Raw genomic sequence first — 24,196 nt, 5'->3', positions numbered from 1 at the left:
AAATGTTTTGAATTGATTCAGTTAAAGTCCTATGTGGGCCCAGGGAGATGGGTTAGATTACTTCCATTTTTCTTTTTCTAATTGTTTCTGATTCTCATCTCTGCTACTGCATAGTGGATTACTAATTGTAAAAACAACGTGTGATTATATGGAATCCAAAAGCATTACCAAAAAGTACAAAGATTTTACACATAATAGAAGCTTTTAAACTGAGAAGAACTTTAGGGATTGAGTAGAATCCCTTTATTTTTATCAGAGAGAGGAATTGTAACCTCAGTTGCTCAACGTTATGTAGAATAACAAATTACTTAAATCTAGGTCTTTTTTGACTTCATAGCCAAACCTTTTCTACTATACTACATTCACATTGTATGTTTAGTAGTATGTATGAAAAGATTTTTAAACTGTAGAAGAAAATTAGCTATAATTTCCTAGAAAAAAATTTTATTTTCTGCTTATCAACTATACACTCATCTCAAAGTATATATATTCATTTTTTTTTTCAGATGACAAAGAAAAATTCTCAGATTCTCACATTAGAGAAACAGCTTGAAGAAAAAACAAATGCTTATTCTTCTATTGCTGCAAAAAATTCTGAACTGGAACAGGAAGTTATGGTAAAAACAGCCTTTTTTTTTTCTTTTATTTTATAATAACTTTTTATTGACAGAATCCATGCCAGGGTAATTTTTTTACAACATTATCCCTTGCACTCGCTTCTGTTCCGATTTTTCCCCTCCCTCCCTCCACCCCCTTCCCTAGATGGCAAGCAATCCTATGTATGTTAAATATGTTGCAGTATATCCTAGATACAATATGTGTTTGCAGAACCGAACAGTTCTCTTGTTGCACAGGGAGAATTGGATTTAGAAGGTAAAAATAACCCGGGAAGAAAAACAAAAATGCAAACAGTTCACATTCATATCCCAGTGTTCTTTTTTTGGATGTAGCTGCTTCTGTCCATCATTTATCAATTGAAACTGAGTTAGGTCTCTTATCAAAGAAATCCACTTCCATCAGAATACATCCTCATACAATATCGTTGTCGAAGTGTATAATGATCTCCTGGTTCTGCTCATTTCACTTAGCATCAGTTCATGTAAGTTTTTCTAAGCCTCTCTGTATTCATCCTGCTGGTTATTTCTTACAGAACAATAATATTCCGTAACATTCATATACCACAATTTACCCAGCCATTCTCCAATTGATGGGCATCCATTCAATTTCCAGTTTCTAGACACTACAAACAGGGCTGCCACAAACATTTTGGCACATACAGGTCCCTTTCCCTTCTTTAGTATTTCTTTGGGATATAAACCCAGAAGTAACACTGCTGGATCAAAGAGTATGCACAATTTGATAACTTTTTGGGCATAATTCCAGATTGCTCTCCAGAATGGTTGGATTCGTTCACAACTCCACCAACATTGCATCAGTGTCCCAGTTTTCCTGCATCCCCTCCAACATTCATCATTATTTTTTTCCTGTCATCTTAGCCAATCTGTAAGGTGTATAGTGGTATCTCAGAGTTGTCTTAATTTGCATTTCTCTGATCATTAGTGAGTTGTAAAAACAGACTTTTAACTGAGAGCATTTCTCTTTGTTTTTGTACTTTTTAACAGCATGTTTTAAGGATTAGCATTTTGAAGTTATTACAGCTAAGATCATTGCAAATTCTACACCATGATTTAACTCATTTTCATTTGTTTTTCTTTTACTTACTTTTTAAGTCTTAACAGAATACTTGGCATTCTGTTCTCTTATTTTCATGTTTCATTTCATTATAATCATATCAGTTTTGTGCTGTGTTCAACTCAAAAGTTTTGGGTTTGTTTTTTTCATTTTTACAACTTGTTTCCCATTTTAAGAAATTCATATCCATTTAAAGTTAAGTAATTTATATGACAAATTTCAAATATTGTTCGTTAGGTAAAAACACTTAACAACTGCTTGGTCCTCGTTTTGCACATTTTAAGAAATGTTATGCTTTCACATTAAATACATCATTAATATGTTTTAATTAATTATTTCCTTAAAAGTATTATTTTATTTTCCAGGAAAAGAATGAAAAGATACACAGTTTGGAATCAAATATAAATTCAGAACATGAGAAAATGTGTGTAGCTTTTGAAACGGCAAAGAAAATTCATTATGAACAGCACAAAGAAATGGAACATCAGATCGAACTAGTAAGAATTTATTGAATTAAAATATAATTCTTTTTGCCTTTAATCTTTTAAAATAATTTTAATAATTTCATTTTAAAACTTCAGCAGATGCTCCATATGCTTTATTAGTGATAGCATTTGGATGATTTTCATTCATTGAAAAAAATGAGAGTAACTGTACTTAAGAACCTTTGATTAAATGGAAAGGAGAAAATTTAAAGTAGAATGTTAGTTTGGGTGAAAAGCTCCAGAGAATAGAATAACTTTTAGGTGTTTCAAAGTAGACTAACCAGTATGGTTAAATAAGAAATTTAAAAAGAGATTTCATTATAATTTTAGAAAACATTTTATATTATTGCCAAAAGAATTAAAAACAGTCTAGAAAATTTTTATAATAAATGTTGGAATTAAAATTGCCGGGTACTCTTCTTCTATGCAGTCTTGGAAATTATAAATTTAGGATATATTTGTCCAGAAAAGTGGGCTTGGATTAGGATCTGTTTTCTTTTGATCTGACTCAAAAGATTTGATGTTGTCTTGGAATGGCCCTCATATTGAAGATGTGTAACACAAGGCTAGACCAATTTTCTTTAGGTATCATTCTTCAGATTTAGTAGATAGGTCCATTCTTTAGCTTTCAAAGGACAAAAAGTAAAAGACAACACAGAATATTAGTTCCACAGTATGTTGCCACAGGATATTGTTTCTTATCATTGTTAAAGCTGGGTCATCAAATAGCTACAGAATTAATCCCAAAGGATTACTGCAAAGAGTCAAGAGCTATTCACTTCTATTTAGATATTTCCTAGCCTGTATCTATGTCTATATATCTATATAATGTATCTATATACATGGCTAGAAGATGCCCTAGTATCTAAATCCTTTCCCCTAACTTCTATATGCCTCCTTGCCTTCACATCTGATTTTTGCAAAGTCTAGGGCCTTGATTGGAGTTAGAACAGTTTACTGACGTCAAAGAATCCTAGTATATACAATGTGAAAGGTTTCATTACTTCCTGCATTGGATAACACTTGAATAAAGTTTAGTAGACTATTTTTCAGGTCATCATGATAGTAAAAAGTGAACCTTGTTTTTTGGCCAAAGATTACCTAATATTGTGACAGAAATACTAGATATTAAGATGGAAAAAACTAGATGGTGACCCAAAATTTGTAGAGCCCTGACCTAGGCAATATGGAATAATTTGGTAACTTTCAAAGTGGTTTGGTTAGAGAAGGACATTCCTAGGCTTTTATCCCAGTACATGCTAAAGTTATGTTTTAAGGTAATTTTTCCCCCTGGAAATGGAGATAGTATCAGAATATGGAAACGGTTTTGTAAAAAGTTCTACTTCATGTGTATGGTTTTGGAAGATGGTGAAAAGGTGTAGGATGAAAAGGAAGATGTATCAAAGAATTGCTTAACCTTTAGGTTACACTTTGTAAAGAGGACAACCATGAACAGTGTCTATTGGTTGCTAAGCTTCAGGGAGAATATAAACACAGACTTGTCTAAAATGATTTTTGACCCTCCAAAAATTTAGAAAAATTGTGTATATTAGTTTAGTCTGTAAAGACCATCATACCACTGAATTAGAGAGTTAATCTTTCTATGACCTCAGATAGGGCATAGAATCTAGTCCTGTGACTTCACTGACTTGGCACAGAAATATCAAACATTGACATCATCATGAACATTTATATAGTGTTTACTTGTGCCTGATACTATATCAAGTACTTGACAGTTATTATCTCATTTGATACTGACGGAAGGCAGCTAATCTGTACATAAGGATCCCTGCAGACTTCATATTATCTTAGTTATGAAATGTAATATTATTCATATTTTATTGTATTTTTACTTATTTTGTTAAATAATTCTCAATGAACATTTTAATCTGGTTCACTATCCCTTGGAGACTGTTATGGGCAAAAGGACTTGTAGGATTTTAGCAGGCAGAGATGGAGAAGTGCCATGCAAGACTGTGATGGAGGAAAGTATAGATTATATACTGGTATAAAGTAATGTAGTTTTACTAGAAGTATGGATGTAGATTTATGGTCATGTGGAATAAGGCTATGAAAGGTAAGGTAGAGTTACACTCCAGGCTAAGAAATTCTTAATGTATAGCCTGACTATTCTCTCTGCTTTTATTAATGAAATATTCATATTGATCAATTTGTTTTGAATGCTTCATTCCAAAAATACTTCTTAGTTTTAAAAATTATTTCCACGTAATAAATTAGACATAATCTCTTTGCCATTAATATCTAGTTCTAAGTAGTTTAAAATGTTTTAAAAAATCTTCCCTTGAATATTAAACTATATATATTTGTAATTTGAATCTAACAAAGGAAAAGGAAGATATGAGCCAAGTTATATAGAGTTTTAAATGCCAGGCTTAAGATCATATATTCTTCTACAGGAAGCCACTAAAGAATTCTTGAACTGGGGAATGGCATGGTCATATCTAGCTTAATAATTTGGGTCCTTTGAATATTATAGATAATAGAGAAATTAGAAGCAGGGAAACCAATCCACTGACAAAGAACCTACTGCATCAATAAGAATGATCAAAGCCTGAAATAAGGTAGTGACCATGTTCTGGAAGGAAGGAGGAACTTGTCTTGTATTGTAGTTGTTAAAACCAAGCTCCATTTTAAAGTCAGGGACATGATAAAGCACATAGAGATGAGGAAAGTGTTCTGATTTTTATTTTGTTAACAGATAAATTATCTGAATTCATTTGATATAGTTATCACTTTTATCTAGATCTTAAAGTATAGAGATTAGATGATTTTTGAGAATTGGCTTTTCTTACTCCTTTTCTGGAATATTGCAGAATTCTTTAGGGCCTTCATATCAGTTTTCACTTTCTGCCTTCAGGACAGTTCTATTTGTACCAGCATCTCTTTGACTCCCCAGATAATATCACATCCTTACATTCTCTTCAACTCTTACTTTCTATGAATTTTCATACAAATGAAAACACTAGTTCTTTGTTGACTGCCCACCATTCCAAGCTATAGGGAACTTTTCTGACGCCTTAACAATATCAGATCTCCACACTTTGGATGTGGTAGTTTATCCCAACATCCCCAAACCAACCCTCCACACCCCCATGATTTCTTTGACTGACCAGGAATGTATCTTCATCTAGAGCAGGGATAGGGAACATCTGACCCATGGACCATATAAGGCTGGCAAAATCATTTGCAAAATCAAATGTGGAGGATGATGAGCTGAAAGCTACAGAATAACCCTCCCCCTCCCCCACTGCTCAAGTTCTATAAGTTGATAATTATGTATGGCTTACAAATGATATCATTTATTCATTTTTTAAATTTTTGCAAGGCAAAAATTTGCAGTTAAGTGACTTGTCCTGGGTAACACAGCTAGTAAGTGTTAAGTGTCTGAGGCTGGATTTGAACTCATCTTCCAGGGGCTCTATTGACTGTTCTGGCTAGCTGCCAAATGGCACTTGTCAGAAAAAAGTTTTTACCCCTGATCCTAGAGCATTAGTGTCCTAAAATTAAGTGCTTATTATAGTATTGTTGCACAGTAAGTCTTTATTATTATTATTATTATTATTATTATTATAGCTTTTTATTTACAAGATATATGCATGGGGTAATTTTTCAGCATTGACAATTGCAAAATCTTTTGTTCCAACTTTTCCCCTCCTTTCCCCCACCCCTTTCCCCAGATGACAGGTTGACCAATACATGTTAAATATGTTAAAGTATAAATTAAATACAATATATGTATGCATGTCCAAACAGTTATTTTGCTGTACAAAAAGAATCGGACTCTGAAATATTGTGCAATTAGCCTGTGAAGGAAATAAAAAATGCAGGCGGACAAAAATAGAGGGATTGGGAATTCTATAGTCATCTTCCAGAGTTCTTTTGCTAGGTGTAACTGGTTCAATTTATTACTGCTCTATTGGAATTGATTTGGTTCATCTCATTGCTGGAGAATGGCCACGTCCATCAGAATTGATCATCATATAGTATTGTTGTTGAAGTATATAATGATCTCCTGGTCCTGCTCATTTCACTCAGCATCAATTCGTGTAAGTCTTTCCAGACCTTTCTGAAATAATCCTTCTGGTCATTTCTTACAGAACAATAATATTCCATAACATTCATATACCACAATTTATTCAGCCATTTTCCAATTGATGGGCATCCACTCAGTTTCCAATTTCTTGCCACTACAAAGAGGGCTGCCACAAACATTCTTGTACATAGAGGTCCCTTTCCCTTCTTTAAAATCTCTTTGGGATATAAGCCCAGTAGTAACACTGCTGGATCAAAGAGTATGCACAGTTTGATAACTTTTTGAGCATAGTTCCAAATTCCTCTCCAGAACGGCTGGATGTATTCATAATTCCACCAACAATGTATCAATGTCTCTGTTTTCCCACATCCCCTCCAACATTTTGCAATATCTTTCCCTGTCATTCTAGCCAGTCTGACAGGTTGCTGTCAGAATCATTTTATTGGATTTGTTTTTCAGATCTATTGGATTTCATGTTGTTCGTAAGCATGCATAAAGTCCATCTGACTTGAATGGAATCATTTTATTAGATTAGATAAAATCTAATCTGTAATGATTATTTGTTCAATGACTTCTACATTATCTAGAATAATAGATCATTCCATTTAGGAGATTTTATTTTTATAGAAGTTTTCTTTTCTACTAGATATTAAGAACATTTTAGCAATATTGTATTTCTTGAAGAGAAATATAATCCTTTTCCTGAAGATGTCTGTAAAAAAATTGTACTAGTACCTCTGGTGGGAAAGCTGCTTAGTCCCTTTTCAGGATTATTTTCCAACTTTCCATCTTTGGTGTCTGCTTGCCATCCAACTTTCATCTGTGGTTCCAAGAAGCTGTAATATGCATAGAAGTTACACTGTGGTAAAACCATTTTGGCTACCAGACTAAACTAGGTTGTGGATAACCGACAAGTCTTAAGCTTGTCATTGATTTACGGGGGTATCTACCCTAAGAATGTGAAGACTTCCCTGGTGGAATAAGCAGATGTGATCAGTTTGTTGCACAGGCCAGGAAAAGTGTGGAAGCAGGCTGTGTGGAAGGCTTAGAGCTTGGTCAGACATCCATGATGCCAAGGATATCCACTGCCTTCTGCTTTCACCACTCCTCTTGACTTCTGTTTGGCCACTGCACTTCAGTGACTTTGGAAGAGACAGCAAAGGCCAGTGACTTTGCACTCAGTTTATGTGCAAGATTAAAGACAATCACCTATGCCATTTCCTTTTTTTTATGTACCTGGAAGTCCTGTGGTGAGAAGCAAGTGACAAAGCAGCAGGTGCAAATACACTGAAAGCTGTAGTCACAATCCTGCATTGCCTGTGTGCAGGCCATGCAGTCATCTTCTCAATGGACTGAAGCTGCAGTGAGATTTGGCAGCTCCCTGGTTACCCACTGCTCACCTCCTGGCATGAGGAAGAGTTTAGAAAAGATGTCCTAAAATTGGCTGTTTCACCTAACCTAGCCCTGGCCTGTTTGCTATAGCAGGCAGGGATTCTACTCTGTGGTCAAAAAACAAAAAAATGTGCAAAAACTTATGCAAAGATGATTCCACTTATGTGCATGGACTTTATGTATGCTTACGAACAACATGAAATCCAATAGACCTGAAAAACAAACTGCTCTTGTGAGAAGGACTCAGTATATATTGTATCCAAATAGTAGCTATGAGAGAAACAAAGTTGGCAAATGAAGGCCAGCTTTCAAAAGTTGGAGCTGAATATGCATTTTTCTGTAGAGGCTGCCTTGAAGAGAGGAGCTCTGTAAAGCTGGCATAGGTTTCACAATCAAATCTAATCTAATCAGCTTTGCTTTATGTTTCCCCAAAGCAGTGAATGATAGGCGATAGGTTCATGATAATATGATTGCCACTTTTATGAAAGTGCAATGTCTCCATCATCAGTGCCTATGCTCCCACCACAATGAACCTAATGAGGTCAAGGAAAAATGTTATGAAAACCCATAGACATTTGTCTTTACATGCCAAATGAGGACAAGTTTGTAATTCTGGGTGACTTTAATGCCAGACTGGGCACAAACTATGAGACTTAACAAGGAATCCTTGGGAGAAATGGAGTCAGAACTCCAACAGGGACTATTGCAACAGTCACTACTAAAGATTTGTGCATCTCATGACTTTCTCATTATCCACACTGTCTTCTGTTTACCTAAATGCAATAAAACTCCTTGGATGCACCCTTGCAGCAAACATTGGTATTTAATTGAAGATGTCATTGTAAAAAGAGAAAGGATGTGAGAGTGATGAGTATTAGACTGATCATAGACTTATTCTCTTCAAGGTAAATATTCACATTCATTAAAAACATCAGCCACAAGGCAAGACAACTACCAGAAAACTTCATATCAATAAATGAGTTCACTTCTCTGAATTGGGAAGTCATTGCTAACTTGGCAGGAAAGTTGAGCTAACTCACAGTTGGCAACAGTAGAACAGGAAAGGAGTGGGTAGCCTTAAGAGATTTGGTGAATAGCATTAAATTTGCTCATTTTGTGCCAAAATGCTCACAAACATAAGAGTGAATTGATGAAAATGAAACTTTGAAGTTAATAAATGAAAAACAAGAACTCCACAGGATTACCCAGAAGGATAGTTCATCCGTCTCTAAGAAGGCAGTGTTTTAAGTTCATCAAAAATAAAGTAAGTGCAAGCAAAGCTTAGAGATACAAAATTTTTGACTCAGTAAGAAGGCAGATGAAATTCAGTTTTACACAGATAGGAATAATCCAAACTGCTTTCATGATATTCTGAAGGCTATTTATGGACCAAAGATCTATGCTGTATCTCAGCCACTCAGTGCTCAAGGCGTTATATTGATAAGTGATTAGGATATGATCCTAGAGAGATTGGCTGAACACTTCTATAATCTTCTGAACAGATCATCATCAATCATTGTTGAAGCCACTGACTATATATACCTCAGGTTGAAATTAGTCCCTCTTTAGCTAAATTTCCAACTGAAAAAAAAAAAGTTTTGAATGCCATTAGATGCCCCTTGTGTGACAAAGCACCTGGTGCTGATTCTATTCTAGCACAGATTTGCAAATCAGGAGGTCTACCAGTCATGCAAAAACTAATGGAAATCTTTTGAATTATATGACATGAAGAGTTAAAGGATGCTTTTGATGTCCACTTCTATAAAGAAATTGGAAATGGAGAAGTTGCCCTTTTAGGCATTGCTAGTGGGATTCTTGCCAGTCCTCCTTAATAGCCTAATCTTCACCTCCTAGATGGTCATCTAATTAAGAGCCAAAGTGGCTTCAGAAAGGACAAAGGAATAGTCAAAATAGTGTTTACTGCCCAACAACTCTAGGGAAAAATGCCAGGAGCAGAACAGAGATCTGTACACAAAGGTTATCGGTCTGACCAAGATCCTTTTTCTTTTTACAATGACATAGTTAATTAAATGTCAAGTTTACTGCAAGGGTGCATCCAAGAAGTTTTATTGAATTTAGGTAAACAGAAGACAGTGTGAGTGATGAGAAGGTCATGAAACATATACAAGACTTCAGTAGTAAGTGGCTATTGCAATAGTCACTTTTGGGAGTTCTGACTCCATTCCTCCCAAGGACTCCCTGATACTTAGTCATGAAGTTTTATGGAAGATCATGGAAAAATATGGTTGTCTAGAACAGTTCATCAGTATTCTATGCCAATTTTACATTGGCATTCTTGTGTGGGTTCTAGATAATAGATGATGCTCTCGTACTCTATTAGTCATCAATAGAGTAAAACAAATATGTGTGCTTGCTTCCATGGTTTTTGAGCATGATATTTTCAGCAGTGTTGTTGAACATCTTCAATGAAGGCAAAAACAGGATGAGAAAAATTATTTTGATATTAATAATTATTAAGGGGAGAATTCTGAGATGATGACAGAGTAGGTCAGAAAATTTCAAGCTCTCCAGATTTCCCCCACAACAGAACTAATTTTCACCTCTGGGTGAACTCAGATTGGTGAAAAACAAGAATGACTTAGGGCGGAACAGGGGTCCTCCTAGGGACAACTCTTCCTCCCTTCCTAGGACAGGGTTTATTCAGTGTGAAGTGCAAATACTTCCAAGCTAGCTCCACAGAAACAGCAAGTGAGGAACCCTAAGACTAGCTAGGTTTGGCTAGAGCCTTAGACCAAATCATAGATACTTTCACCTCCCAGATAGCAGGGAATGAATCAGGGGTCTGAATCCAGGAACATTGAGAAGAACCTTTGCTGCTTAGTTACACCATGCCCAGCTGTGCTGCTGAGACAGACCCTGGGCTAGAAAGAACTAGCACACAGGTTGAGTGCAGAGGCAGTGGGGCAGGAGATGGTTGCTGGCATTTGTAGGAGATGGAGCTTTTGGTTTGGGGTTCCATGTGAGAAAGGAAAACTGAAATAAAACTAGAGGCACCATCCTCCCAAACTCAGGATTAGAGGATTTACACTAAGAGTTTAAACTTTTTTTTTTTTTTTTTTAATGAATCGACAAAGAAGAAAGAACTCAGCCATGGAAACAGGGACGATTGGGATTTATCTTTAGAGGAGAACAGTGAAGTTTAAAAAAGCCTTTTCTATCCCAAAGAATAATGTTAACTGGTTCTCTGCCCAAAAAGAATTTATAAAAGAACTCAAAAAAGACTTTAAAAATCAAGTGAGAGACATTGAGGAAAAAGTTTAAAAAAAAAAAAAAAAAGAAAAAAAACCATCCAAAAAAAGACAACAAAAAACCAAAACCCAAGATTATGGGGGAAAAAAAAAACCTTAGCTAACTAGAAATAGAGATACAGAGACTTAAACAAGAAAATAATCCTTTGAAATTCAGAATTGGGCAAGGGGAAGTCAATAAAACTATAAGAAACCAAGAAAGAATAAAATAGAATATAAAGAATGAAAAAATAGAATGGAATGTGAAGCATCTTTTAAGAAACAGAACAGATCAAAGAGAAAATGTAAGAATAATTGGACTACTTGAAAACTCTGGATCCCTCCCCCCCCCAAAAAAAAATCAATTATTAAATTAGAATCCAGGTTTTTTTCTCCTTTATTTCCTCAGGTCAGTCAGTCAGTCAGTTTCTGAAGGATATAGCTGTTTGGTTGGATATCCCTAATTCTCAGGGAGCATGCTTCTTTATATTAGGCTAGACCCCCTCTGAACTAGAAGGCCTTACTTCTGTTTAGTGTATAAACAGAATCTAATCCAGATGAATTTTTGCCTCTAGGAAATAAGCCTTTATCCTTGCTGTACTCCATTAGAATTTAGGATGACTCAGCTCTTTAAGGAGAAAAGATGGAGATGGATTTCCCTGTCTAGATTGTTGGAGGTAGCTGAGTCTTATGATCAAGCTATGTTATCAACAGGAGGAGCTGATGACTCCTAGTCCTGCTGTCTCATTAAATGTCCACCAATCAGGTTTGATTTCATTTGTCAGAGGGGGTCTCCATTATAAAGATATTTAAGGCATTCAATGTCTTCATTTGGTTACCACCACCCTCCCCCCCCCAAAAAAAAAAGAAAAGAAAAAAAAAAGCAAGAGACCATCAGTTTATTATCATCAGCTAGCTTAATTAATATGTTAATTATTAATTGCCTGGAAACTATGTCTCTTGGATTTTTTTTTCATTCACAACAGTATCAAGGTCAACTGTCACACTGATGGTATATTATTTAACTTGAAAAGGGTACAAAGCCAATACTAAAATGAAGGGAGAGTGGGCATGTGACTTTTTGTTCACAGATGATTATGCACTTAATGTAGCCCCTGAGTTTGAGATTTAACAGAGTATGGATTGATTCTTTGCTACTTGTGCTAATTTTGGCCTACAATTAACACCAAGAAAACAGGTTCTCTACCAGCCAGCACCACCCTGTGCATATATGTGTGGAGCCATTGGTTATAGCAAATGGAAAAATTTGAATGCTATGGTTGTCCACAGTTCATTTACCTTGGTTAGTATACTTTCCAGGGATGTCCACATAGATGAGAGGTTGGAATTAACATATGCATTGCCAGAGCTAACTCCTCTGAAGGTGCAGGAGAGAAAAGATATTAGGTTGCATACCAAACTGAAGGTGAACAGAGCCATTGTGCCAACCTCTCTGTAATGTGCCTGTGAAATATGGACAGTAAACTAGTACAATGTGAGGAAACTGAATCACTTCCATGTGAATTATGTTAGGAAGATTTTGGTGAGCCTCTTAGTCTCTTAGACTGGTCATGTTGTTCAAATGCCAAATGTACATTTGTCTAAAAGACAATTTTATGAGAAGTTACATAAGGCTAGTGCTCACATGGAAATGAAAAGATACAAGGACATTTTCAAAATCTCTCTGAAGAACTTTAGTATCTATCATGAAACATGAGAGATCCTGGCACAAGACCTCCCAGCATATTGTGCTTATATCACATAAAGTGCTGTGCAAAGTAGAATTACAGTGGCTCAAAAGAGATGTGAGATGTATACATTTAGAGACATTTCCATTCCAGATGTTCATATAGACTATTTGTGTGCAACTTTGTAGTAAAGTTTTCCGAGCTTTTATTGGTCAGATCAGCCACAGCTGGACAGCCACACTGTATACTGACCCAAGTGTAGTAATATCATTTTGGTTTTCTTCAAGAAAAAAACAACAGCAATACTCTCAAAAAAATTTCCTTGATAAATTTTCCTTTTGTCTCATATCATTATTAATTCTGAAGATCACTATTTTTTGCCTTGCCCTCACATAACCAGAAAAAAATTGTAACCAATGTACAATGACCATCATCCTTTGTTTAACTACATAAATAACATTACATATTCATTGTCTTATCTTTTTAGTGAAAAGTGGAAGGAACATTTTCTTTTCTCTTTCCCAGGGTCAAATTTGCTTATTATAATCACAACAATTTTTGATTGTCTTATTGCTCTTCTCAAATATTTTATAAATGTAAATGAAAGAGTAGAGGGGATCATTATTAATATTAAAACTTAGTTGCAAAGAACTGGTGAATTCTTTGCCACTTTTGGCAGCCACCTGGTCATTGGCTATTTATGCATATCCTCATAAGGAAACAGCTAGGTTTTAGTGTTCTGATGTTTATATGTATCTGTCACATTTTTGGGAATTATAGAATAAATATTTGTTTTAGGAACATTCTTCAAATCATCAAACATCTTATTTAAAATATGTTCTCTAGTAAGTATTATTATCTAACTGCTCAACAGAAATGGAATTTTTATAGTTTTCTTTCATTATTTTTTTCTTGATTGTTTTAGTTCCAAGGCCCCTAAAATTTCTGGTGTAATTTATTATTTGTTATGCTTGTTGTATTGTGGTAACAAGATATAAGTGGAAGGAAGGAAAAAAATATTTCTTAAACCCCTGCCAAGTTGTCAAATCTTGTACTTTACAAATATTATCTCGTTTGATCCTCCCAATAGCTTTGGGAGGTAGGTAGGTGCTGTTTTATTCCCATTTTATAGTTAAGGAAACTGAAACAGAGATTAAATAGCTTACAAAGATTGTAAATATCTGAGTTTGGATTTAAACTTGTATCTTTCTCACTGTAGGCCCAGTACTTTATCCACACTGCATCTCTAGCCTCCCAAATAACAACTCTCTTATCCTTGGTTTCTTCATCTGTTAAATGAGGAGATTGAACCAAAAGATCTCTGAGACTTCTTCCAACTCTAAATTTTATGATCAAGTACATCATAGGATGTATATTTATTGATTGATTTAGTGTGTATTTCCCTTTTTTCTTTTTTTTTTTTTTGAGTATATATTTTCTCTTAAACTTTGCTACTGATATGTTCTGGGCTAGTGTATGATATATTTTTGGGGGTTTTTAATTGCATTAAAAATGTTGAAGTCCCTGAAAAAATTATATGCAAATCAATTAATCATGTTTTTATATATAGTTTCAAATTCAGCTAGAAAAGAAAGACCAACAATTCAAAGAACAGGAGAAGACTGTGTCCATTTTGCAACAGGATATCGCATATAAACAACATCATCTTGAATCACTGGATAGACTATTACAGGAAAAAAGAGGGGTAAAAATCATGTTTATAAGATATTATTTAAGCATAAATTTTTTTTTCAATTATCATTTTCTATTATATAGTTGTTATCTTAGCCAATTATTTATTTCTTTCCTGGTATATAGACTTTTTATATGCATGTTTACATATTATTGGCTATATCTTTATATTTATAGGAAATGGAGAAGCAGAATATCAAGAAAGATGAATCTTTGAAGATGTTACAGAACCAAGTATCTGAAGAAACAATCAAAGTTAGTACATTGTCATTTAAGAAATTCTTTCTCTTGTTTTAGTAGGGGAGTTTTCAGAACTTTATTTTTCCAAATAAATTTTTTTTAAGTTTCTTTATAAAAAAGAAATATTCTACAAATGTAGACTTATCTACTATTGAACATATATTCTTTATTTATTCATTGTGTACTGTGAGCAACTCTTGATTATTAAATAGTTAATGATCTAGATTATAAACCATTAAAACTTCTTTTCTTGGCACTTTCCTTCTGGGTTCTTTCTTTTTTCCCATTTCACTATGCATAAGGCTAAGAGCAGAAATGAATGGAAATGGAAATCAAAGTAGTTCAGGTGTAGTATTTGAAACTCCTAGCTAACATAAAGATTTTATATTAGATATAGAACAATTTCACTTGTTCATAACCTCTATTTACAAGATATAAAGTAGCATGGGCATAATAGAAGAGAGAATGTTGGTTACATAATTAGGAAGATTCAACTTCAAATTTCACCTTCTACCATATACTTGGTGTATGACCTTGAGCAAATCTCACCTTTTAGTTTGCCAAGCAACTCAGTAAAATGGTAAGTTGCAGAGTTAGTGTTGATCAGTGTTGATAGAATTCTTATTAGACATTTTTCATGCCAATGAAATTATATATCTGGCAAAAAAAGTTTTATGTTAAAATGGGATTAAATATGTCATTACTTTTCATTTTTCTGTCTTACATGGTTTAAAATTACCTAGTAAACATCTAAAATTTATTTTTTTACATAATATTCATTCTCTTTTTTCCCTAAAATTCTTTTGTCATTATGTATGAAAGATAATCTTCTGACTTAATGTTTATCTCTATTTTTTGTTATATCCCTATCTTTTGCTAAAACAGTCTAAAATTTGTTGATTTGTGTGTTTCTTCACCAACCAAATAAATATGTAAGATTGAAAAAAGTATATTATTTAATGTAAAGATTAAAGGCATGAAAATAATATTTCTGATAAAACATCTGTATTGTTGTTGTATGCCCACTTTTTAAAAAATTAAATTCTTATATGGAAAGTGATTTCCATTAGTTTCCAACCCAAAAGAATATTGCATTAGTGCAATTATAAAGCTCACTGGAAAGGAGATTCGAGACACCAGGTTAACAAATTCCATGTGGGTGCTAGCAGACTGCTAGTTGGGAAGGATATCTTGATATTAAACTAGAATCAAGAGGTGCCTACTGGAGCAGAGAATGGTCAGTGTTTGGTCAATTGAATTGCATTTTTTTGTTGTTGTAGTTAAGATATAGATTAATTGAATTCCAGCAATCCTCTCAGATTGTTTCTTTTCTCAGTCCTTTTCTAGTCAGTGTGTCATTAAGTAAGGGTCTGCTCCAAGCATGTGCTAAGTACAGAAGATGCAAAGAAAGACAAAGCATATTCCTGCTCTCAAGGAGCTCAGAGTCTAGTGGTGTAGGCAACATGCCAATGACTGTGTACCAGAGAAAGATATTAGACATTATCTAACTGGAGATGAAAATTAGATAGAAGGCATTTGCAGTTGAGGCAGTTAATAGTACAGTAGCCAAAGCGCCAGTGGAGTCAGAAAGACCTGAGTTCAAATCCTTCAGACACTAGCTATGTGAATCCTGCATAAGTCATTTAACTCTTTATCTCAGTTTCCCCATTTGTAAAATGAGCTGGAGAAGAAAATGGCAAACCACTCCAGTATCTTTGCCAAGAAAACCCCACATGGGGTCACAAAGAGTTAGACATGACTGAAATGACTGAACAACAATAACAATAAATTTGCATTAAGGGAGGACCAAAAAAGATTTCTTTCAGAAAGCTGGCACTAGAAAAAAACCCAGGGAAGTTAGGCGACAGAGAGGGAAGGGAGAGAGTTCCAGCAAATTAAACTTTCCAAAGGCAGGAGATTGTGTTTTTAGGAACAGCAAAGGAAGTTAGTTAGTAGATTAGATTAAAAAGAAGATTAGAAAAATAGGAAGAGGCCATGTTATGGAAGATTTTAAAAGCCAAACAGAGGATTTTATTTTTGGAATTGGAAGGATTAAGAAGCCCCTGAAGCTGATTGAATGGTGGGATGGCAAAGAGAACATGATCAAATTGCACTTTGAAATGGAAAAGTTGACAATTTAATAGCTGAGTGGAAGGATAGATAAGAGTGAAAAGAGACAGCAAACTTGACAGAAATAATAACCAACAGACTATTGCAATAGTTTAGGCATGAGTTGATGAGGAAAGGGACCAGGATGGTGCCAGTGTCAGAGGAGAAAGGGGAGCATATAGAATCAATCAAGGCAACCCAAGAAGCATTAAGTGCTTTCTATGTGCCAGGTACTCTGCTAAGTCTTGGAGTTCATTGAAAGAAAGGCAAAGAACACTCTCTTCTTAAAACCAGGAACACAGCATATAAATAAATAGGTACAATGGGTATATAGAGTAGATGAAAATCCCAAAAGGGAAGGCATGAATAGGAAGGGGGTACTGGACATATCTCTTAGAGAAGTTGGGATTGAATTGAGTCTTGAAGGAAGCCAGGATAGCTAAGAGAGGTGAGGGGATAAAATATTCCATGTATTTTTGGCAGCCTTTGCAAAGATACAGAAAAAAGAGATGGAATATTGTATTTGAGTAACTATATTCAACTGAATTATAGGATTAGAGAAGGGAATAAGGTATAATATGAGAAATGAAGAGGCCATTTAAAAAATTTTTTAAATCACTCAATAAGCAAGTCAATATGCCTAAGTACCAGGCACTATGCTAATGCTAGGAACAAAAATGGGCAAAAAATAGACTGTTAAAAAATATTACCTGATACTATTTTTATTTTTTAAGTTATTTTTTGTTTGCTTTTTTTTTGAAATAGTATTTTATTTTTTCAAATATATGCAAAGATAGTTTTCAAAATTCACCTTTGCAAAACTTTGTGTTCCAAATTTTTCTTCCTCTCTTCTTCCCTTCCCCCTCCTTTAGACAGCAAGCAATCCAATACAGGTTGAACATGTGAAATTCTAAATGTATTTCCATATTCATCAATGCTACACAAGAAAAATCAGATAAAAAGGGGAAAAAATACAAGAAAGGAAAAAAACCAAACAAATAACAACAAAAGCTGAAAAAAACATGCTTTGATCTACATTTAGTCTTCACAGATATCTCTCTGGATGTGAATGACACTTCTATCCCAAATCTATTGGAATTGCCTTGAATCACCTCATTGTTGAAAAGAGCCCAAGTTCATCACAGTTGATCATCACATAATCTTGTTGCTATGTACAATTTTCTCTTAGTTCCACTCATTTCACTTAGTATTAGTTCATGTAAGTCTTTCCAGGCTTTTCTGAAATCAGTCTGTTCATCATTTCTTGTAGAATAATATTTCATTACACGCATATACTAAACTTATTCGGCCATTCTCCAACTGATTGGCATCCTCAATTTCCAATTCTTTGTCATTACAAAAAGGGCTGTTACAAATATTTTGCACAGCCTTTTCTCAAAGAAGCTGGAGAATTCTACAAGAGAGAGGGTTTTGTATTTGATCGTGGAAGTAATCTACATTTTCCTCCCTCTTTAATCTGACCCTTTAGTGAATCAGTTTAATTCTAAAACTATGCACTGTACTTTCCTCTTGCCCCATTATATGATTGCGGATAATGCCTTGTTAAGTATCAACCTTGTGTCACTTACAATATCCTTTGATTGTTTTCACTTTTATTCATATCTTGCTGAAAAGAGCTGGAGAAAAATTATAAAATTGCTTGGTCCACTAGAAATTTGCTGCATAATTTCAAATGGGCCCTTAATTATAGCAAGACAATCCCTTTATACCTCTTTAATCAATTTTTGTCTTACTTTAGTTATTTCATGCCTTCTCATCTCTTTTCAAATGTCTTATTATATCCCCTTCTTTTAACCTATTTAGCTGAAGACCTTACCTCATACTTTACTAAGAAAAATTGAAGCCATTCATTGAGTTCCTACTTTTTCGATTCTCTTTCCATGTCACATCACCCTTATCTTCTCCTTCATCTCTATCTCATGTGAAGAGGTAGCCTTTCTCTTTGCCAAGGCAAATTCCTCTTCATGAATTTTCAATATCCCATTCTATCCTGTATTCTCCAGAAAATAACTACCTCTGTCATCCCCATTCTCTCACTCACTGATAATCTTTCCTTGCCTATTGAATTTTTCCCTGCTGGGAAACATGCTAATGTCTCCTCCATTTTTAATTTGAATGATATTTTATTTTTAACATTCATTTTTCAAATTTTGAGTCCCATATTCTTCTCTCTTTCCCTTCCCCTTCTCTGAGACAATAAGCAGTTTATAATATTGATGTTACTTTGTACAATGATCTCCTGGTTCTGCTCACTTTAGTTCATGTAAATCTTTGTAGTTTTTTCTGAAATCATTATATTCATCATTTCTGATAGTAAAATAGTATTCCATTACAATCATATATCACAACTTGTTCAACCATTCTTCAATTGATGGACATGCCTTCAATTTCTAATTCTTTGCTACCACAAAAAGAGCTGTTATAAGTATATTTTGTACAAATATGTTTTTTCCCCCTTTTGTTTTTTAAAATCTCTTTGGTGGCATCCTTAATAGTAATAGAAAGATTGGGAAGATAAGAGAAGATTTTGAGGAAAAATAAGTTTACTTTTGAACATGTTGAGTTTAAGATACCCATTGGCTATCTAGTTTAAAATGTCCAATAGGTACTTGGAGATATATGACTAAAGCTGAGAGAATTAGAGCCAAGTATAGTGATCTAGGAATCAACTGCATGGAGATAGTAATTGAATCTATGGAAACTGATGAGATCACCAAATGAGACAGCATAGAGTAAAAAGAATAGGGGGCCCAGTGTAGAACTTTGGTGTACATGACTTGCATAAAGAACCAACAGTGGAATATGAGAAGTAATGGTTGGACAGATAGGGAAACTTGTATTACAAATACCTAGAGAAGAGAAAATATCCAGAAACAAAAAGGTAATCAACAGTGGTATATGCTACAGAGTTCACAAGAATCAGAATTTGAGAAAATGGCATTTAAGAGATCATTTTTAAAATTGGAGAGGACAGTTTTTGTTGATAGATGAGGTCAGAAACCAGATTATTGAGGTTTAAAAAAGAATAAGAAGAAGGAATGGGAAAAGGTTGTGAGCAATTGGTAGAGAAGTTAGGAGTGTTCGGGACCAAGGATACAACACAGAGAGTTTTGCTTTGGTAAGTAGATGAGTCCCCTCATCTGAACCTGAAGATTTTTAAAGGAGAAGATAGCAAAGGAAGTTGTCTGATGGCAACTGGGGAAAGGAGCTCAATTGGTCTCAATTTTTAAAGCAAAGTATGAGACAAGGCCCTGGGTAGAAAGGGGAGGGGGATGCATGGTGCTGTGGAAGATAAAAAAAGATTAAGAAGGATGAAAAAACTCGGGGGAAAGAGAAAGAGACAGAGAATACACTTAGGCAAAAATAAAATATATTTCCACATAATTATTTTTACAAATTCATTTCAACAAATATTTATTGAGTACTTGCTATTTGTCTCAGCACTGGGAGTAAAAAGGTAAAAATAAAAGCTGGTGTACTTCAGATTGACTTTCAGCATGGGACAGGTCTTTTGGTCTTTCTGAACCATGATGCAGTGTTATCCCCACCTCTTATGCAGAGCTACCCTATGCCTAGTTTTCCTTGTGCATGACAGCAGTGCTCAGGAAGCTGCTGAGATATCCCAGGGGCTCTTCTCTAGGCCTTCGCCTGTATTGAGGGACTTCTTCATTTTTCACACTGATTTTTTTAGTCTCTGCTGTTAGTCAGCTGCTTAATATCTTTGTTGCTGTTTTAAATCTCTGTTCTTGCCTCTCCTCTGGTGTCTGCTGTTCTTTTAAAATCTCCTGCAGCTTTCCTGAGGCTGCTCCAGAAGGTAAGTTTCCAATAGCCAAGAATTCATTGATTATATTTCTTTAATAGTTTAAAGTCTGTGCCGATAATGTCAAGCATGGACAGGCACTGACTGACACTTGTGAGGGAGGAGGGGTGGCAGTCGTGGCTTCTTTTTATTGATCCTGACTTCTTGAAGCATTACATGTTTGACTTTTTTGTTACCTGTGACTAGGTCAGACAGTTAGAATCAGCCCTGGATATGTGTAAAGAAGAATTGGCTGCACATTTGAGCCAACTGGAGGGAAACAAGGACAAGTTTGAGAAACAAATAAAGAAGAAATCTGAAGAGGTAATTTACAGTTATGGGTGAGATGGGTACAGAATCATGTTTATAAAATAATTCTAGTTGACTTAAAGGGTTTTATCAAAGCAATTTCCAAAATTACATAGTGCAACTAATGTATAAGACTGGAAGAGAAAAAAATAAGGATAAAACCATCAATATTTCTGGCTCTGAAACATGAAGGAATACTGTTTTCTCTTTCCTTCTAGAGATTAAAGTAAAAAACAACTACTGAGGAAAGAAACTTTTTGACTCCTGAATGTTTCCATGATTTCTCAGAATAAACCGTGAAACTAGGATTTGTTCTTTTAAACTTAAAACCTGCATTATTTAACAATTTCTTAAGTCTAGATGAAATCAACAAAATAATAAATCAAGCCATGATTTGTAACATTTGCTATGCAGCCAGAAATATTTCCCTTGGAAATTATTATAATTGCATATTCAAAAATATTTCATTTCAGTCTAATATCAGGTTTAAAATGACCACTACTTTTCCATTCACCCAGGCTTGCAACTTATGTGTTAACCTCAATTTCTCACTTTTTAACCCACACCTCCCATCCAATCAATTGCCAAGTCCTGTTGAATTCACCTTTGTACCATCTCTCAGATATATCCCACTTCTCTCCTCTCACTGCTATCTATCTGGTATGGAATCTCATCATCTCGTAGCTGTACTATTGCAGTAGAATGATGGTTGATCTCACTGCTCAAATCTCTTCCTGTGCCAGTCCCTCTTCCATTTAGCTGTCAAACTGGTATTCCTAAAGCACAAGTCTTGACTGTGTCTCCTCCACTTCCCTTATTCCATAAATTCCAGTGGTTTCCTGTTACCATCAGGATAAAATATAAAATCTTCCTTTTGACTTCTAAAGCTTTTATAACCTACCCCAGCTCTAAATCTTTTATAACTTGCCCCTGCTCTTACCTTTTCAGTCTTCTTACACTTCACTCGTCCCTTCACATAGTTTTTGATTCAAGGATCACCATGTCCTTGTTGTTCCTTCACCTTCAAGATCTGTTTCACTGGCTCCATTTCTGGAATTCTTTTCCTCCTTTTCTGTGCCTTCTGACTTCCCAGCCTTCCCCAAGGCTCACTTAAATCCTATTTTCTGTACAATCTTTTATAATTTTCTGTAATGCTAGTGCTTTCCTTGGAATACTTTCTCCAATTTATCCTGTATATATCTTCGTACATAGTTAACTTATTTTCTTCCCCATTAAACTATGAGCCCTTGAAAGCTGTGATAGTTTTAACATTCTTTTTCATTCTTAGCCAGGCAAAGGGCCTGGCTCATAATAGTAAGTGTTTAACAAATACTTATTGATCTGGCAGCTCAATATAGTAAATCTAAATTTAATTTTTAGTGCAATGCTTTATGGGTTTGTCAAATTGTCAAATTGAATCTTTCAGTGGTAGTTTATGCCCATGGACAAAAATCTTATCAAATATTGGTCTAAATATTTCCACTTGCTTCTGAATTTTGTATGTTAATCTGTGCCACTAATACTTTTCTATTTTCTGACCAATCCCAAATATTTTTGGTTAATACTTCTTCAGTAGGCAGTAATAAGAACAGAAAGCATATATATCTATCTGACAATGCAGTACAGAAAACCTGGATGTAGTCTTCTATCTCTACATTGAATGGAAGTAGTTATATTTTCTCAACTCCTCTTGAAGTTTAATCTTCAGTCATACACAGCACTCAATGTTGGCTTTTTCTCAACTTATTTTCTTTTCTTTTTTTTTTTTAATTTAATTTTTATTTAATAATTACTTTATATTGACACTCGTTTCTGTTCCGATTTTTTTTCCCTCCTTCCCTCCACCCCTTCCCCTAGATGGCAAGCAGTCCTTTATATGTTGGATATGTTGCAGTATATCCTAGATACAATATATGTTTGCAGAACCGAACAGTTCTCTTGTTGCATAGGGAGAATTGGATTCAGAAGGTATAAATAACCCGGGAAGAAAAACAAAAAATGCAGATAGTTCACATTCGTTTCCCAGTGTTCTTTCTTTGGGTGTAGCTGCTTTTGTTCGTCATTTATCAATTGAAACTCAGGTCTCTTTGTCAAAGAAATCCACTTCCATCAAAATATGTCCTCATACAGTATCGTTGTCGAAGTGTATAATGATCTCCTGGTTCTGCTCATTTCACTTAGCATCAGTTCATGTAAGTCTCGCCAGTCCTCTCTGTATTCATCCTGCTGGTCATTTCTTACAGAACAATAATATTCCATAACATTCATATACCACAATTTACCCAGCCATTCTCCAATTGATGGGCATCCATTCATTGTCCAGTTTCTAGCCACTACGAACAGGGCTGCTACAAACATTTTGGCACATACAGGTCCCTTTCCCTTCTTTAGTATTTCTTTGGGATATAAGCCCAATAGAAACACTGCTGGATCAAAGGGTATGCACAATTTGATAATTTTTTGGGCATAATTCCAGATTGCTCTCCAGAATGGTTGGATTCGTTCACAACTCCACCAACAATGCATTAGTGTCCCAGTTTTCCCGCATCCCCTCCAACATTCATCATTATTTTTTCCTGTCATCTTAGCCAATCTGACAGGTGTGTAGTGGTATCTCAGAGTTGTCTTAATTTGCATTTCTCTGATCAATAATGATTTGGAACACTCTTTCATATGGGTGGTAATAGTTTCAATTTCATCCTCTGAAAATTGTCTGTTCATATCCTTTGACCATTTATCAATTGGAGAATGGCTTGATTTCTTATAAATTTGAGTCAGTTCTCTATATATTTTGGAAATGAGGCCTTTATCAGAACCTTTAACTGTGAAAATGTTTTCCCAGTTTGTTGCTTCCCTTCTAATCTTGTTTGCATTAGTTTTATTTGTACAAAGGCTTTTTAATTTGATGTAATCAAAATTTTCTATTTTGTGATCAGTAATGGTCTCTAGTTCATCTTTGGTCACAAATTTCTTTCTCCTCCACAAGTCTGAGAGATAAACTATTCTATGTTCCTCTAATTTATTTATAATCTCGTTCTTTATGCCTAGGTCATAGACCCATTTTGATCTTATCTTGGTATATGGTGTTAAGTGTGGGTCCATGCCTAATTTCTGCCATACTAATTTCCAATTATCCCAGCAGTTTTTATCAAATAATGAATTCTTTTCCCAGAAGTTAGGGGCTTTGGGTTTGTCAAACACTAGATTGCTATAGTTGACTATCCTGTCTTGTGAACCTAGCTTTTTCCACTGATCCACTAATCTATTTCTTAGCCAATACCAAATGGTTTTGGTGACTGCTGCTTTATAATATAATTTTAGATCAGGTACAGCTAGGCCACCTTCACTTGATTTTTTTTTTCATTAATTCCCTTGAGATTCTCGACTTTTTATTGTTCCATATGAATTTTGTTGTTATTTTTTCTAGATCAATAAAATATTTTCTTGGAAGTCTGATTGGTATAGCA

At 34.8% G+C, this 24,196-nt stretch overlaps 1 protein-coding gene across 3 annotated transcripts in view; it reads left to right on the top strand.

Moving 5' to 3' along the window:
- CCDC18 (coiled-coil domain containing 18) overlaps nt 1-24,196 on the top strand; it is a 98,875-nt gene that overhangs the window by 33,746 nt on the left and 40,933 nt on the right. For all 3 annotated transcript variants that reach the window (XM_051993328.1, XM_051993327.1, XM_051993329.1), the window contains exons 13-17: nt 507-617; nt 2,058-2,189; nt 14,130-14,264; nt 14,429-14,506; nt 20,628-20,744. In XM_051993328.1, coding sequence (XP_051849288.1) covers nt 507-617; nt 2,058-2,189; nt 14,130-14,264; nt 14,429-14,506; nt 20,628-20,744 — 573 coding nt within the window. The remainder of the gene's footprint in view (nt 1-506; nt 618-2,057; nt 2,190-14,129; nt 14,265-14,428; nt 14,507-20,627; nt 20,745-24,196) is intronic.

Source organism: Antechinus flavipes, chromosome 4 (genome assembly GCF_016432865.1).
Source record: "Antechinus flavipes isolate AdamAnt ecotype Samford, QLD, Australia chromosome 4, AdamAnt_v2, whole genome shotgun sequence".
Lineage (NCBI taxonomy): Eukaryota > Metazoa > Chordata > Mammalia > Dasyuromorphia > Dasyuridae > Antechinus > Antechinus flavipes.
This window is presented reverse-complemented; position numbering and strand designations above follow the sequence as displayed.